Raw genomic sequence first — 15,687 nt, forward strand, 5'->3', positions numbered from 1 at the left:
GTCAAGGACTGATGTTGGAGTCTCTCTGTATGCTGTGATTACAATTAATGATATACATATTAGAGTACTACTCGGCGGTAAAAAACAATGACATCTTGAATTTTGCATGCAAATAGAGGGAAATAGAAAACACCATCCTGAGTGAGGTAACCCAGGCCCAAAAAGATGAACATGGGATGTACTCACTCATAATTGGTTTCTAGCCATAAATAAAGGACATCGAGCCTATAATTTGTAAAAAATCCTAGAGAAGCTATATAAGAAGGTGAACCCAAAGAAAAACATATAGTTATCCTCCTGGATACTGGAAGTAGACAAGATTGCCGGACAAAAAATGGGAACATGGGGGTGGGGTGGGATGGGGGGATGGGGGGATGGGGAGAGAAAAGTGTGAAGTGGAGGATGGGAAGAGCTTGGGGGAATAGGATGGTTGGGATATAGGAAGGGTGGATATGGGAACAAGGAATTATATATCTTAGTTAAGGGAGCCATTCTAGGGTTGGCAGAGACTTGACTCTAGAGGGGTTCCCAGGTGTCCAGGAAGACGCCCCAGCTAGGTCCTTGGGCAGCTGAGGAGAGGGTGCCAGAAATGTCCAGATCCTACTGCCATACTCATGAATATCTTGCATATCACCATAGAACCTTCACTTGGCATTGGATGGAGAAAATGACAGAGCCCCACATAGGAGCACCGGACTGAGCTCCCAAGGTCCTGATGAGGAGCAAAAGGAGGGAGATCATGAGCAAGGAAGTCAGGACCGTGAGGAGTGCGTTTACCCATTGAGACGGTGGGACAGATCTAACGGGAGACCACCAAGTCCAGTTGGAATGGGACTGATGGAACAGGGGACCAAACCGGACTCTCTGAATGTGGCTGACGGTGGAGGAGGACTGAGAAACCAAGGACAACGGCAATGAGCATGAACTCTACAGCATGGACAGGCTCACTGTGAGACTTGTCAGTTTGGTTGCTCACCTTCCTGGACTTAGGGGGAGCTGGGAGGACCTTGGACTTAACATAGTGAAGGGAACCCTGATGGCTCTTTGTCTTGGAGAGGGGAGGAGTAGGGGTATGGGTGAAAGGGAGGGGAGGGAAGGGGGAGGAGGAGGGGAGAAGATGGAAATTTTTAATAAAAAAAAATGAGAAAAAAAAAAGAAGAAACTGCCTTGGCCTGTTGATAGGGCAGAACTTAGGTAGGCAAGGAAGATAGAACCTAAATGCTGAGAAAAAGAAGGGTGGAGTCAGGGATGCCATGGACCCACCGCCACCAGAAATAGACGTGCTGAAACGTTCATGGTAGGCCACGACCTCGTGGTGATGCACAGATTAATGGAAATGGGTTAAATTAAGATGTAAGAATTAGCCAATAAAAAACTAGAGCTATTGGGCCAAGCAGTGTTTTAATTAATACAGTTTCTGAGTGGTTATTTCAGGGCTAAGTGGCTGGGAATGACCAAGCAGCCCCCTGTAACAAAGTACCCTGCTGAGCAAGTGGAAGGATGCTGACTTCTGCCACCCTCAGAAGTCCTTACCTCTTCCTGCTGGTAGCTACACCTGTTCTTCCCTCTTAGGGCATCTTTGCTTTTCTGAGACAGAGTGAGGTTGATAAGCTGGTCTTGAGACCCAGAGCCCACTTACATTTCTTTGAGGGTTTTTACTTTAGTGTGTATCTGTGTTTTACCTGCATGTATATCTGGGTACCACATGCCTATAGTGCCTATGGATGCCATGGAACTGGAATTACAGATGGTTGTGAGTCGCCATATGGCTACTGAAAATTAAATCCTGATACTTTGGAAGAGCAGTCAGTACTCTTAACCACTTCAGCCCTCGCGTGCATATCTGTGGAGGCAGATATGGTAAAGGAATTCACAGGCTTATTTTATCCAGTTTCCAACCGATGAATGATAAATCATCTTTTACAATTCTGTAGTCTATCTGTAACGAACTGAAATATGCTGATTGCAAGCCAGATTGTAAACATAATCATTCCACCCCAGCAGACCCTGAGATCGGGGCCACCACTTGTGAGAGCTTTCCTACAAGTTTGCCCCTCCTCCCCGCCCCATGTCTTTGTAGATTGCAGCCCCAGATTCAGCCAGACTAGGTCCACTGCTCATGGAGAAATAGCATAGCAGTGTGTTTCAGTTTCATATCATAGGGTTGCTGGTCATATGAAGGCTCAGGAGACCCCAAACAACTGTGGTCAGGTATAGTCAGTATCTCTGATGAAGACCACTATCCAGAAGACTGTGCAGTCCATCTGGGTCCTCCAAGGTAGAGCCAAATTTTTCCCACTGAGGAAACTATAACCAAAAACATAACAAAAGTCACTCTAAGAGTTATGCACAGCATAAATGTCAAAATGTCAAAATGACACAAAATGTCAGCCACTATGTAACTTGACCTGCCCAATTATGGAGCCAGGGCCACACTCCAGTGGGATAGTCACTGATTTGTCACTTTTTGTAGTTATTGTCAATAGCAGGTAGACTGTAAGTGGGGGAACAGTGGGTGGAGCCAAGTCAATCCAACCAATTGTAGCTGTTTTTCCAGCTGCTATCACTCTTGCCACTTGGGTGGGCCATGCAGGACCACAGACTCTGAGAAGCATAGAAAAACCAATGGGCCTGAGCTGAGAAGGTCATTTGGAACCAGCAGCAAGCCATTTTGAGAAGTAAAACTTGCTGGGCAGCAAGAACCCTTCTGCCAGCAATCATGCTCCCTGCAAGTGGGACATCCTTCATGTTTCTCCAGTGTGCAGAGAAGTTCCAAAGGAGCCACTTTCTGGAAGCTAAGACCCCTGCATAACCAGAGGCTCAAAAGGGATGTATGGTTGGCCTGCCAATGGAGCCTGAAGCCAATCCCAGGTTCAGCGCCATGCCCTCCTCCAACTGCATCATCTTCTTGCTCCTCTGCCTGTTGACACTTGTTTTTGGTCGCCTGCATAACAGAGATGGGCCACCCCTTGTAAGGACATCCAAGAGCTAAGTTCACTGTACTTGGGGATAAAGCTGCACTTGAAGCATGTGGCCAGCCACTGGTAGAACAGATATCTGGGACTTGTCCTGTCACACCTGATACAGCAGGAGGTGGGGAGCTGCCACATTCTTCAGCCATAGCAACAGCCATCCCTAACTCTAACACCTTGCCTCAGGCTCAGTCCTCACTACTCTGAAGCCAAAGGTTACAGGGAGAAGCCACACCATTGCTCTACATTCTTCCTAGTCACCCCTTCCTTCCCTCTGACCTCTGTTCCAGCTCCCAAAGCCCTTTATAGATGCTAATTCATTGTGTCCATCACAAGATGGGAGGACTGGTGTTTATCTGCAATCCTGGCCTTGCTGCCATGCAGGCAACTCAGAACTCATGTCCTTTGACAATTGCCTCAGTTCTCCACCTGACCTCCATCCCCTATCTTAACCCTAGACGAGGGCTTCTGAAGCCTACTTCTAAAGCTGTGCACACTGGGGTTGGGCTGCAGTACACACTTCTTGGCAGGAAACAGACAAGAACTGAGTACCCAGGATCACAGCATGAGAACAATCCTTCTCCTGAAGCATGGTTCACTCCACATCCCCTGCATCCCCTCCACTCATGCTGCTTCTTTTGAATCTAGACAGTTATCACCAGTGTGAGACCTTCCCCAACCCTTCTCACTCTGCACTTCTGCCCACAAGCACGGCAGCGAAACACAATGCCTAAAATAACGTCATTCCCAGGAGGCAGAGGCAGGTGGAGCTCTGTGAGTTTGAGGCCAGCCTGGTATATAGAGAGTTCCAAGGAGATCAGTGCTATGCAGAAAGAGACTCTATCTAAAAAAAAAAAAATCAAACTTATTTTATCAAAAGCAATGTGTAGCTCAGAGAAATGCTCAGTTATTCAAATATCCATGGGTGTGCCACCTTGCCTGGGTGTCAGGCCTTAGAGATGGAACCACAGACAAAACTATTCACTTAAAGGTAACCAAAGGAGGGGGTGGAGAGATTGCTCAGTGGTTAAGAGCACTGCCTGCTCTTCCAGAGGTCCTGAGTTTGATTCCCAGCAACCACATGGTGGCTCACAACCATCTATAATAAGATCAGTGGCCTTTTCTGGCCTGCAGGTAGACATGCAGACAAAACACTGTATATATAATAAATAAATAAATCTTAAAGAAAAAAGGAAAGGGAAACAAAGGAGCTGGGCATGGTGGCACTCTCCTTTAATCCCAGCACTCAGAAGGTAGAGGGCAGGCAGGTGGCTTTCTGAGAGTTCAAGGCCAGCCTTGAACTGTGTACACAACAGAGAAACAGAACATAGCAGAGAGACCCTGTCTCTAAATCACCGAGGTGGGGAGTAGGGGGCAGTGGAAGTGGCAGGCAGCACTTAGTCTGGAGAACTAGATCAGTGTTACCAAGCAGGGCAAGCAAGTGTTTACAAAGGAAACAGACACCATCTGTGCCAGGATTGCCAGGGCCAGCCTCTGGGGCCCACACTACAATCTTCTGGTTCATTTTTAATGTGTATTTGTGGTAGTACCAGAAATGTAGGTCCTGTTCTTTTTCCAAGCAGCCACTGCCACCAATTTCCTATACAACCCTGGCAAGTCATTCCACTTCCTGGCTCCTAGTTTCTCTGTCCTAACCATAAGGCCAACCACAGCTTTGAATGTTTCCAACTGTAAGGCATGGTGAACACATGGCCTGGGGCAGCACAAATCAGAGGGAATTAACAAGCACATGTGCTCTGATTTTAGCAATGACCCCTCAAGAGCAACCACCTTCCATGCTGCTTTCCTCCTCAGGTCACCAGACACATAGGGAAAGGGGACCACCTCTAAATTCAGGGCAGAGCCCAGCCCCACACACAGGGTGTGAGATGCTGGGCCACATGGTTCCCTCCCAGAAGCAGAGTAGAGGGCCGTTCCTTCACTCCACTGGGGCTTCACCAGCTCATAGAGGGGCAAACCCAGAAAACACAAAAGCCTGAGCTCCCACCCCCCAATCACTAGGGGAAAAGGGTTGAATCCTGGCATCAGATTGGAAGCAGCACCAAGCCTGGAGGATTTCAAATTTACTGCTCCTGAGAGCCTAGACCAGCTAGCTGCTCATGCACCCATGGGCACTGGGCTTTAAGGTATTCGGAGGATGAGTTTTTCCCATAAACATTTTTTCTTATATTGAGTTCTGGATTTAGAAGCAATTCTCAAGCACATATAAGAGAGTCCATGCACCCTTTCTCCCAAAATGCTTCCCAGTCCTATGAGCCTGAGTCTGCACCACACAGGGGTGTTTTGTCAGGGTGAATAAGACATGCCATGAGGTCATGGGGCCAAAGAAAATGAGGAGATACCTGCCATATCAAAGCACCTTCGTGTGCCTCCTGGCTCAAAGGAAGACATCCCTCACTCCCCAGGATTCCCTCTTCTCGTCCTCTCCCCAGCCAGGAGAGAGTTCAAAGGGACAGCCTGAGCAGATGTAATAAGCAATTGCTCCCTCTTAGTGTTTAGCTGCATCTGAGGTAAGTTCCAGATAGAAACCCTTGGGGATCAAGCCCACATCTCTAGGATCTAAAATAAAACAAGCCGCAACAGGGAGAGCAACCTGCCTCCTCCAGGAAGCGCTCATGGCTCTCCTCCATGCCTCCAATCAGAGACTTTGAATCAAGCCAGGAGGGGAATAGGATGCCTAAACGACTTTACTTAAACAGACAATCCCTGAAAACCCTGTGTTTCCCCCACCGGCAAGGCACCCACCTGAGACCAATGTTAAATTTGGGTTTTGCTTATTTCCAAGGACAAATACTGAGTGACGACTGGGTTTAGACTCTGTTAAGCAGGAGTCAGAAAGGAAGGCAAGGCTGTCTCAGCACAGAGAGGAGAAAGGGAAACTGGAGGAGACAAGGAGAAAAGGGAAGGGATTTACTGAGGGTAGAGGGAGAGGCACAAATGACAGGCAAATAAAAGGGGAAGAGAGGCAGGAAAAAGCTGGCAGGAGCCGAGGAGCAAGGAGGAAAGAGGCCAGAGGGAGGAACTCATTCTGCCCACGTCAATGTCAAGAAAGTTCATTGAGGGTCCTGACGTTTTCTTCCTCCAAATACTGGCCCCTCTTGTCCTTGGGGATCTGGAGACAGAAACAGCTCATGAGGCTGACTCGCCAGCATGCTGTTACACAAGCTCAAATGGTGCCAATGTTTTTATATAATCCTCTGGTTCACCCCATAAAACAGACCATAACACCCTGGCAAATACACTTCAATAAAGCTCCGTGCTATTACAGGGCCCAGCGTCTTCCAGAAGATGAATCACACTGCCGGTGTGGCCAAGCTACCGCTCCAACTCAACTTTTTTCCACTGTACCTTCAGCTGAATGGCTGACTGAGAAGCCACAGAGCTGGCAAGGACTGCCGTGAGTTCCAGAAGTTCTGTGGGTGGTGAAAAAGCCCTTGGGAAGTTGGGGCTTCATTATCATGAGGATGCATGAGCTGTCTATATCCCCAGATGGCACCTGGTCCCTCTAGGTTGTGCTCAGAGATATGCCTGGAATCCAGTTCTCTAGGGAGTTCCCAGGTGACACCTTTCACAGCAAACAGGCAACTATGACCTGAGCCCTGTTGAAGATGATGCCCAGTAGGCACTGCCTATTGAAGCCAGTTCCTAGCACTTGCAGAAAAAGGTCTGCTGGGGCTGCTTCTGCCAAGAACCACACAAAATAGGAGAAGCCTGCTGGAGCTGCAGGCTTGTACCAACTGTCTCTTTCCAGAAACCTAACAGAACTGTCCTTGGGGACAAAGATGGTGCATTTTCTTGTACCCAACATCTAATTAGTTTAGTCCCAACAGCGACACCCATCTACAGTGCCCCAGCTGAGTTCCCCCTTTCCTCATAGAAAAGCAAAGAGGCCAGCCACCAGAAGCAGACACTTTCATGCTTCCAGAAGCAGACACTTTCATGCCTCAGAGGTTCCCAGGCACTGACTTCAGTCCATGTGAGCACTTAGCTCCTACACATCCCTGCCAGACACTTGACTCTATCTGTCCACACAGCACCAGTGGTGTCTTACACTTCTCCCACAACAAAACTTTCTGCAGGTTCCCTGAGCATCCTTGAATGAGGGCTATCCAGGCTAGAGGTCACAACTTCAGTGGGTGGAAACCCTCTGGGCCCTGCAGTGAGGAAGGTGGCATCAGCCACTGTAGAGAAGCAGCAGTCACCCCTCCTGCCATTTCTTCAGGGACGGAAGAGGGAACCAACCTAAAACCACAGTTTGGAAAGATTCCCTGGGTCCTTGCTGTAAACCCAAGTGTCACCTCCACCCTCACAGCTTTGTAAGGTACCCTTGGTCACTGTTTGGATGTCTCACTGTGGATCTAGGCATTGCCTGAGCCCCTCACTGCCCTCCTGGCAGCTCCTTGGAGCCTCTTCCTTGAGAAGTTCAACTTCTCTTGGGTAGTAAGTTTGGAGTCATTGTGGGAGAGGCAGGGGGCGGTTCCACAGGATGAGTGGGTAGTGTAGTCACTCTATCACTGCCCTCTGTCAATGAAGGCCTCCAAGGCTCCCTTTTACCTCCTGCATTCCCTCCTCAGGACCAAGAGTAGCTTCTACCCTGGACCCTGGAAGATACTGTGGGATGGGTGTGAGCAGCCACTCCTGGACACAGTAATGTTCTGACACAGGACCCTGCCTCCCCTCCATCCCGGGGTACCCGTGGCTCACCATTCAGCTGATTATAGACCACCTCCTCCAAATGGTCCAAGCGCTGCAGGATGGCCTCGCGGTCGGCCAGAGCACTCGCTTTGGAGAGCCGATTGCGCATCCGGCGGTCCGTGCCTCGCACGACCTGCACCAGCGCCTCTGAACGATCCTGAAGGCGGCAGTACACAGAGAAGAGAATGATGCCCACGAACACCAGGATGTTGACCGTCAGCAAAGTTTTGATCTTCCTGGCCACCGCCATGAGCGCGGCTCAGACCGGGCCGCCTCACCCTCCGGGCATCCCCAGGGCTCCGGGGCCGCACGAGCCTGAGCGCGACCGGCCGCGAAGGGGACCATGGGCCGGGGAAGGCCAGGAGCTGTTCCTTCAGCACCGCCACGCGGGCTCCACGCACAAGGCTGCCGCGACCCGACCTTCTTCTCCAGCGCGCAGAAACCTCCCGGGGCTGCGGGCTCGGGGCACCGCCCGCGTAGTCAGCAGGGCCCGCCCCCCAGGAGCTTCCTGGGCCAGGAGGCGGCGCGAGGCCTTGGCTGCTGCGTCCCTCTCCTGCGCGCCCCGCTCGCTCCTGCGCGCCCCGCTGGCTCCTGCGCGCCCGGCCCCTGCGCGCCCCGAAACCACGGCGCCGGTGCGCAGTGACGCGGCCTGCGCTCATCAACATGCAGCCCCGCCCGCCATCCCAAACCGATCCCGCGCGCCACCCCTGGCCAGGATAGGCCCGCCAGGAGCGAGGCTCAGAGCGTCGCACCACGCAGAACCTCGGACCTCCTTCCACACCCCGGACTTATCTCAGGGGATAAAACACACTCTTGACCCCTAGTGACACAGAACCTTAGGGAACGCTGGTCAGGACTGTGCTGTGGGTGCACACTGGGGTGTGGTGGGGTGTCTTTGTGCGCAACGGAGTGAGTCAGAGCCACCTTGATTTGCCTACGGCCAAACCTAATCTGATTGGCCGCCTTCCTCTGGTACCAGGGATAAGAAAGGAAGAGGCTGGAAACGGAGCAATCCTATTGCAACATCAGGACCAAATAAAAGAAAACAAATCTTGACTAGGCTTCCCAAGTCCTCAGAGCTCAGGTGCACCCTCGGCCAGAAGAAAAACAACAACAAACACCTGCCTTTCCATCTCTAATTTAGCCCCAAACAGGCAGCTGTAGATAAGACCACTGGAATCAGAGGAGAGATGACAGAAATCACACAGCATGGGTTGTTAACCGGGGTCACAGAATGCGAGCTCCTGTATGCTTGGTTACCACTGTATCGACAATGCCTGAAAAGATTTCTGACACGTAGCTGGTGCTTAGCAAATATTTACTGAATGAATAAATGCTGGAGCATTTATTACGAACTTAACTTTGTGGTGGGTCTTTCCCATAGAAAGACAAGGCCTCTGGGACTTTGTAGCTCTTGGTTCTGCATATGAGTATTTGTGTATGAATGTATCTGTTGTGTGTGCATATATTCATGTATGTGCATGCATGTTTATATGTCTGCTGTGTGTGCATGTGCCCATGTGTCTATGTATGCACCTTTGTTTGTGCATAGGCATGCATATGTGTTCATGTATGTGTACTTGTGTTTGTGTATACGTGTTTCTTTGTTCATGAGTCTCCTTTGTGAATGTGCACATGAACAAAGGGTTATAACATATCTCTATGTATTGCACATGTTTGTGCATATATGTGGTGTCTTCATGGTGTATATGCACACAAGTAATATGTGATGTGTCTGCATTGTGTATATATATGTGCATGCACATGCTGTGTCCTTATGATTATGTTTATGTGTAATGTGTATGTGATATGTGTGTACTCACCTATGTGTTCATGTGTGTGCAGTTTCTGTGTATGTATGTGTGTGTTGTGTCTTCTGTGTGTGAGTGTCCACATTCAGGGGGAATGGACAGAGGCTCTGGGTCCTGGTTCCGGCTCTTTCCTCCACACTGTCTTTTCCACAGGCCAACACACCCTGTGTAACTTGGAGACATTCTACCTCTTCATGGCAGTAGCAGTGATGAAAGTGACACTGCTTCCTTCCTGTCACAGGAAGGCCCAAACCCTAGGACTGAGGCCAGCACTCCACAGTCACTCACTGTAAAGATCATGCCTACCAAGATGGAGCCCAACACACCTCACACTTCAGAGTGACTCACAGACACTGGTCTTTTTCATAAATTGTCACCCCATGTCCCTTATTTGACGTAATGTGTTGTTTTGTGTGTAACACACCAGGGTCTGGTTATTTACAAGTTTACAAGGGCAGCCTTTGAACCACAGAGCAGAACTCACCCAGCTCTGCGTATAGGCGCTGTTCGGAGCTGGAAGGCTACTGAAAGGCTATTTCTAACAGTAACTGAATGGGGTAGAAATGGTGTAGTCTAACTTTCCACCAGAGAAAACTGAGGATCCAAGGAGATGGATCTGTGCCCAAGGTCATGCTGGCAGGGAATCCTTGGTCTGGATTTAAGCCCAGACAACTTGGCTCCAGAATCAAATTTATTAGCCACTGATATTCAACTAAAAAAATCAAAAACATTTCATTATATGTTTATAGAAAGTGATAGGAATGCTGTTCGTGTAAATGCCGAACAGCAGGTCCTGAGTCAGTGTTTGGCTGAATTCCATTGACAGTGTGAGCATATAGAATCTGGAGGTAAAAGACTAGTTGGAAGGGCCTGCCTGGGTTGGTTGACTTTGGAAGAGACGCTGAGTGCTTAGTGTGGAATGCAGCCTGGGGTCACAGGGCATGCAAAGACAGCACTGTTGGGGTGCAGGGAGACCTGTTTGAGACATAATGCCTGAAAATGCACTTGTTCCCCAGTGCCCTCTTCCACTGTCTCCCATGATACCAACTCTGTCCTTGGTAGCCTTGACTCAGTAAGCAATGCTTCCTGAGTTCCCAAGTCTCTGTGGGCCACAGTGACTATTGCACATGGAGACATCACCTGGAGAATCCCAACAGTCACTCTTTGGGCACAGGCTGCAGGGAAAAGGACAGTAGGAGTTCAGGGTGTACTTAGAGAGACAGTGGGGTCATCCTCAGGGAGTTGGGGCACTGTGGAGTGCTTGGCCTCAGACATCTCCCACAATTTTGCACTGGATACCTCTTGGCAGGCCAGCTCTCTGCTGAGCCACACACAGAAGCTGAGCCACTAGCTCAGCTCTTGTAGGTCATGGAGAGCAAAGAGTTCCCACTCAATTTGCCCACACCACACCTATGACAGACCAGAGCTAACATGGGAATGTAGTCTACTTCTGTCAGTTCTTCCACAGGTGTTTACAAGCCTATATTCCATGTGACTATCTCTAGACTTAAAGATCAACACTATTGGGGCGCCTTGGGGCCACTCCCACCAAGTTTCCCACTGGCTTGTGCTTGCTATGGTGGTATTTTACTGAGGTTTGCCAGGAAATGTGCAAACATAAGCTGAGCCCCCCGACTTAGGCCAGATGTCACATGGGTCATGGAGGATTGTGTGCAACTCAGGTGAGGCTGAGTTCCTCATTTGCCACAGCCCCTGTCACAGCTGAGCCACACCCAGAGAAACCCTTTATCCTTCCCTACAAAGCTGCCCTTTCTCCCAAGAGAGGCTGAGATGGGAAGGAAGCTACTAACTCCACTGAGAATTACACCAAAACACTCACAGGCCAACCTACATGGGCCATGGAAAAGTGCAGTGAGGAGGCGGGCAGGCCTGCTTTTATCCCGCCCGGCTCCCGCACATCTAGCTTTACACCCGAAATAACAAAACACAAACTGTATTCATTTAAACACTGCCTGGCCCATTAGTTTCAGCCTCTTATTAGCTAATTCTCACATCTTGCTTTAACCCATATTTAGTAATGTGTGTAGCACCACAAGATAGTGGCTTACCAGGAAAGATTCATCATGTCTGACCTGGTAGCTGGCTTCATGGCATCTGTCTCAGAGAGGAGAGGTATGGCATCTCACTAACTTCCCTTCTTCCCAGCATTCTGTTCTGTCTATTCCACCTATCTAAATCCTGCCCTATCAAAAAGCCAAGGCAGTTTCTTTATTAACCAATGAGAGTCCTCCATCAGGAAAGCAGTGTTCTAGGCCTGTGGGTGGATTCAAAACGCAGAGGGGGCCTTGGCTAATTCAGATGGGGATGTGTGTCAGCACTCTGTACCTGTGGTGTGTAGGTGGTTGCAAAACCTAGTCAGGTGGGCTGACCATATATAGAAAGACAACTTATGCGTCCCAGGGACCCCCTTCTGCTATTAGAGTAGCCATACACTCAGGCTTGAGGTCAGTACTGATATTCATTAGTATATTAGCATATCAGAATAGCTAATAGGTACTAAAAATGTGTCATTAGACAGAAATACACAAACCAGGGTCACATATGGCAGGTTGATGAAAAGACCATACCAGAGGCTTGAAGGAGCCTGTGTTTCCACCAGATCAATCATCTTATGGGCATGACAGAGATGACTCCTGAGGATTCTGAGAATACCCCCACACAGACACACACCTAAGGACCCTTCCCCCATCACTTCAGCTCCTGGACCCAGATATGCCTAGAGCTCTCCACTCATCATACAACTTCTGGTTTTATATAAATCAATATATTTCCTCTTTTGATTAATCCAGTTTGGGCTTAGTTTCTGCTGTTTACTAATAAAATCTACCTTACTAACTCCAAATCCAATTTAGCCAGAATGTCAGCAGAAGGTGGAAGGTAGAGGGAGGGAATCTTTCTTCTGAGATCTCCCCAGGCATCAGAGAAGGACTTTCATGGACTTTGCAAGGATTATAAGGCCCACTGCCTAGGCTGGGCCGTATTGGGACACTGAGAATAGCAGAGTAGCAACAGGCTAAGCTGGCTCTCACAGGCCATCTTTCTCTGTCTGCACAATGATATTCACATTGCCTCCCTCCATCTCCCCTCCTGGTGGTAATCTTTTCAACCCTGGTTTCTTCACAGAACTCCCCAAAGATAAGCCACAAAGCACAGCTATCGTAAGGAAGATTCATAGCTGGACTGCATATGTGTGGTGCTCTTAGACACTGCACCCGGTGCCGTCTTTTCATTTTATTTAGTACCTAGGAGCAAGCTCGTCCCGAATCACATTTATGCATTCTTCATAAATCAGCTGGCTTGGAGCAGCAGCACCTGCCTCGGTGTGTCCTTGACTTGCTCTTTGAGTGGGTAGCGAGTGCCTGAGACAGCATGCCCACTTCAGAGCTCTGCTGTCATGCCAGGGCATCAGGGATCAGGGGTGTCTGGGAGAAGGAACTTTGGAGAATAGGAATTTCTGGCTAACATCTTCACATAAGGATCACAGGATTCTCTCACTGTCTACATCCACATGGCTCAGCTATAGCATTCTAGAGTTGGTAGCTTCCTGTGAAGTTCATGGAGACTGGCCCTGAAAGTCAGCATCTTTCTCTGCACTTGAAGGACCCAGGTACTATTGTTCACCATCTAGGGCTGCTCTCCAGCACTAGATTCCAGCCCCTGAGGCACTCGGCACTCACTGTGTGCAACATGTCTGTGTATAGAGAAGTACAAGTCTTTGAATTTCATAATCAATTTACTGTGTCTTTGTAGCTCTCAAAGAGGCTGGGTATCTTCCTAGGAACAATTGAGGGAGTAGAAACCTAAGGCCTGTGTTTCACAATGGGGATAGAGGAATCACATCCCTGTACCTTGCCCCTTATTAGGAACTAAGGGACAGGCCAGGGACCAGGTGATCAACTGTGCCCTGACAGTGATTCTGGCATTTGTGTAGAAACAGGATTGTGTCATGGATGCTGACCCTTCCCTGGGATAAAGGGTCACCAGACTACCAGACCATCTGCATACATGGGCTACATAGTGAGTCTGAAGACAGCTCAAGCTACATGAGAACCTGTGTGGAAGGAAGGAAGGGAAAGAATAGAGGGGAAAATAAAGAAAAGGAGTAAAGGAGGGAGGAATTTAAAAAATGAGGAAGGAAAGGGGGATAGGGAGAAATGGGGTGGCTTCACGTGTCGTATCAACCACAAGATAATGGAGGATATCCCTTTCCTAAACTATCTTCATACTATGAACTATTTTTAGGGGGAAAATCAGAGGTTTTTTGTGCCATCAAAGGAAAACCTTTTTAAAGATTTATTTTATATACTGTGTGTGGTGGCACATGTCTTTAGTCCCAGCACTTGGAAGGCAGAGACAGATGGATCTCTGTGAGTCCAAGGCAAGTCTGGTTCCAGACCAGCCAGAACTACATAGTAAGACCTTGTCTTTAAAAAGTAAAAAATGCCCCCAAAATATGAACATGGTTTGTACTCACTCATTAGTAGATTCTAGCCATAAACAAAGAACATTGAAACTATAGTTCATGATCCTAGAGAAGCTAAGTAATAAGGTGAACCCAAAGAAAAACATATAGATCCTCCTGGAAATTGGAAGCAGACAAGATCTTCAGGCAAAAGTTGGAAGCATGGAAGTGGGGGTAGGGTAGGGGGAAAGGGAGGAGGAGAGAGAAGGGAGAAGGGGAGGATTGGGGAGAGCTTGGGGGAATGGGATCGTTGAGATGGAGGAAGGACGGATATGGGAGCAGGGAAGGAGATATCTTAATTAAGGGAGCCATTTTGGGGTTGGCAATAGGCTTGGCTCTAGAGGGGTTCCCAGGTGTCCACAGGGATGTCCCCAGCTAGGACTCTGGGCAGTGGAGGAGAGGGTTCCTGAACTGGCCTTGTCCCATAATCAGACTGATGACTATCTTGAATATCACTATAGAACCTTGTCCGGCAACAGATGGAGGTAGAGACAGAGACCGACATCGGAGCACTAGACTGAGCTCCCAAGGTCCAGTTGAAGAGCAGAAGGAGGGAGAATATGAGCAAGGAAGTCAAAACCACGAGGGTTTGGTCCACCCACTGAGACAGTGTGCCTGAGCTAATGGGAGCTCACCAAATCCTGCTGGACTGGGACTGAACTAGCATGGGATCAAACTGGATCCTCTGAATGTGGCTGAAAATTGGGCCAGACTGAGAAGCCAATGATAATGGCACTGGGATTTGTCTCTACTGCATGTACTGGCTTTTTGGGATCCTATTCTATTTGGATGCATACCTTCCTAAGCCTGGATGGAGGGGACAGGGCAGGGTACCTTGCCCTCTCTCAGGACTGGAAGGGGAGGGGAAGGGAGTGGGAGAGAACAGGAGAGAAGTGGGAGGAGGGGAGGAAGTGGGAAAAAATTAATTAAAAAGTAAAAATACATATTTATTTTATTTGTGCATTAATGCATCTATGTGTGTACGTACCCAGAGAAGACAGAAGAGAACATGGAATCTCCTAAAGCTAGAATTATAGGCAGCATGACAAGGGTGTTGGGAACTGAATTCAGGTTCTCTGAAAAAGTAGCAAGTGCTCATAACTCCTGAATTGTCTCTCCAGCCCCATTTCTGTGTTTCCTATATCTGCTACCCAGTGGGGCTTGATGGGACCAAATTGGTGCACTGGAGGTAAGACTAGACCTACCCAGGGTCCCACCTTGGCTTGATATGCCCTTAGCTACACATAAGGACACAGCACAAACCCTTGAAGACACATGAGCCCTCCGGCCACATTTATATTGGAATGGGCTAATCTGGGTTTTCATATGCTGAGGCTCTGTTGAAGTGACTTACATATATTCTCTGATGTGCTCCAACCCTCTGGGCCATTATTTGTAAAGTTGCTCTACTCATAAATAAAAACACAAGGAGACTGTTTTCTTTTGTCTTAAACCTTCCCTGCTTTCTGGTATTTTATGGCTTGGTCACCTGTGAGATACACTAACCTGACTGGAAAGAATAGGTAGAATGTGAGCAAAAGTAGATTGTGGGCGAGGCTGGGAACACCCTTCCCACCAATCACCATGTAAGTCAGCATCCTAAGCAGACACCAGAATGGGCCCAGTCATACATGTCCTCTCCAGGATTCATGAACCAATGTCACAGCCACCTCACCTGGTTCTCTGCTGCAAACCATTAGACTAA

At 48.7% G+C, this 15,687-nt stretch overlaps 1 protein-coding gene across 1 annotated transcript in view; it reads right to left on the bottom strand.

Moving 5' to 3' along the window:
- Galnt9 (polypeptide N-acetylgalactosaminyltransferase 9) overlaps nucleotides 1–7,938 on the bottom strand; it is an 88,394-nt gene extending 80,456 nt beyond the window's left edge. Inside the window, exon 1 of the mRNA XM_042055881.1 lies at nucleotides 7,698–7,938. Coding sequence (XP_041911815.1) covers nucleotides 7,698–7,938 — 241 coding nt within the window. The remainder of the gene's footprint in view (nucleotides 1–7,697) is intronic.
- Nucleotides 7,939–15,687: the final 7,749 nt, after the last annotated feature.

This window comes from Arvicola amphibius, chromosome 10 (assembly GCF_903992535.2).
Source record: "Arvicola amphibius chromosome 10, mArvAmp1.2, whole genome shotgun sequence".
NCBI lineage: Eukaryota > Metazoa > Chordata > Mammalia > Rodentia > Cricetidae > Arvicola > Arvicola amphibius.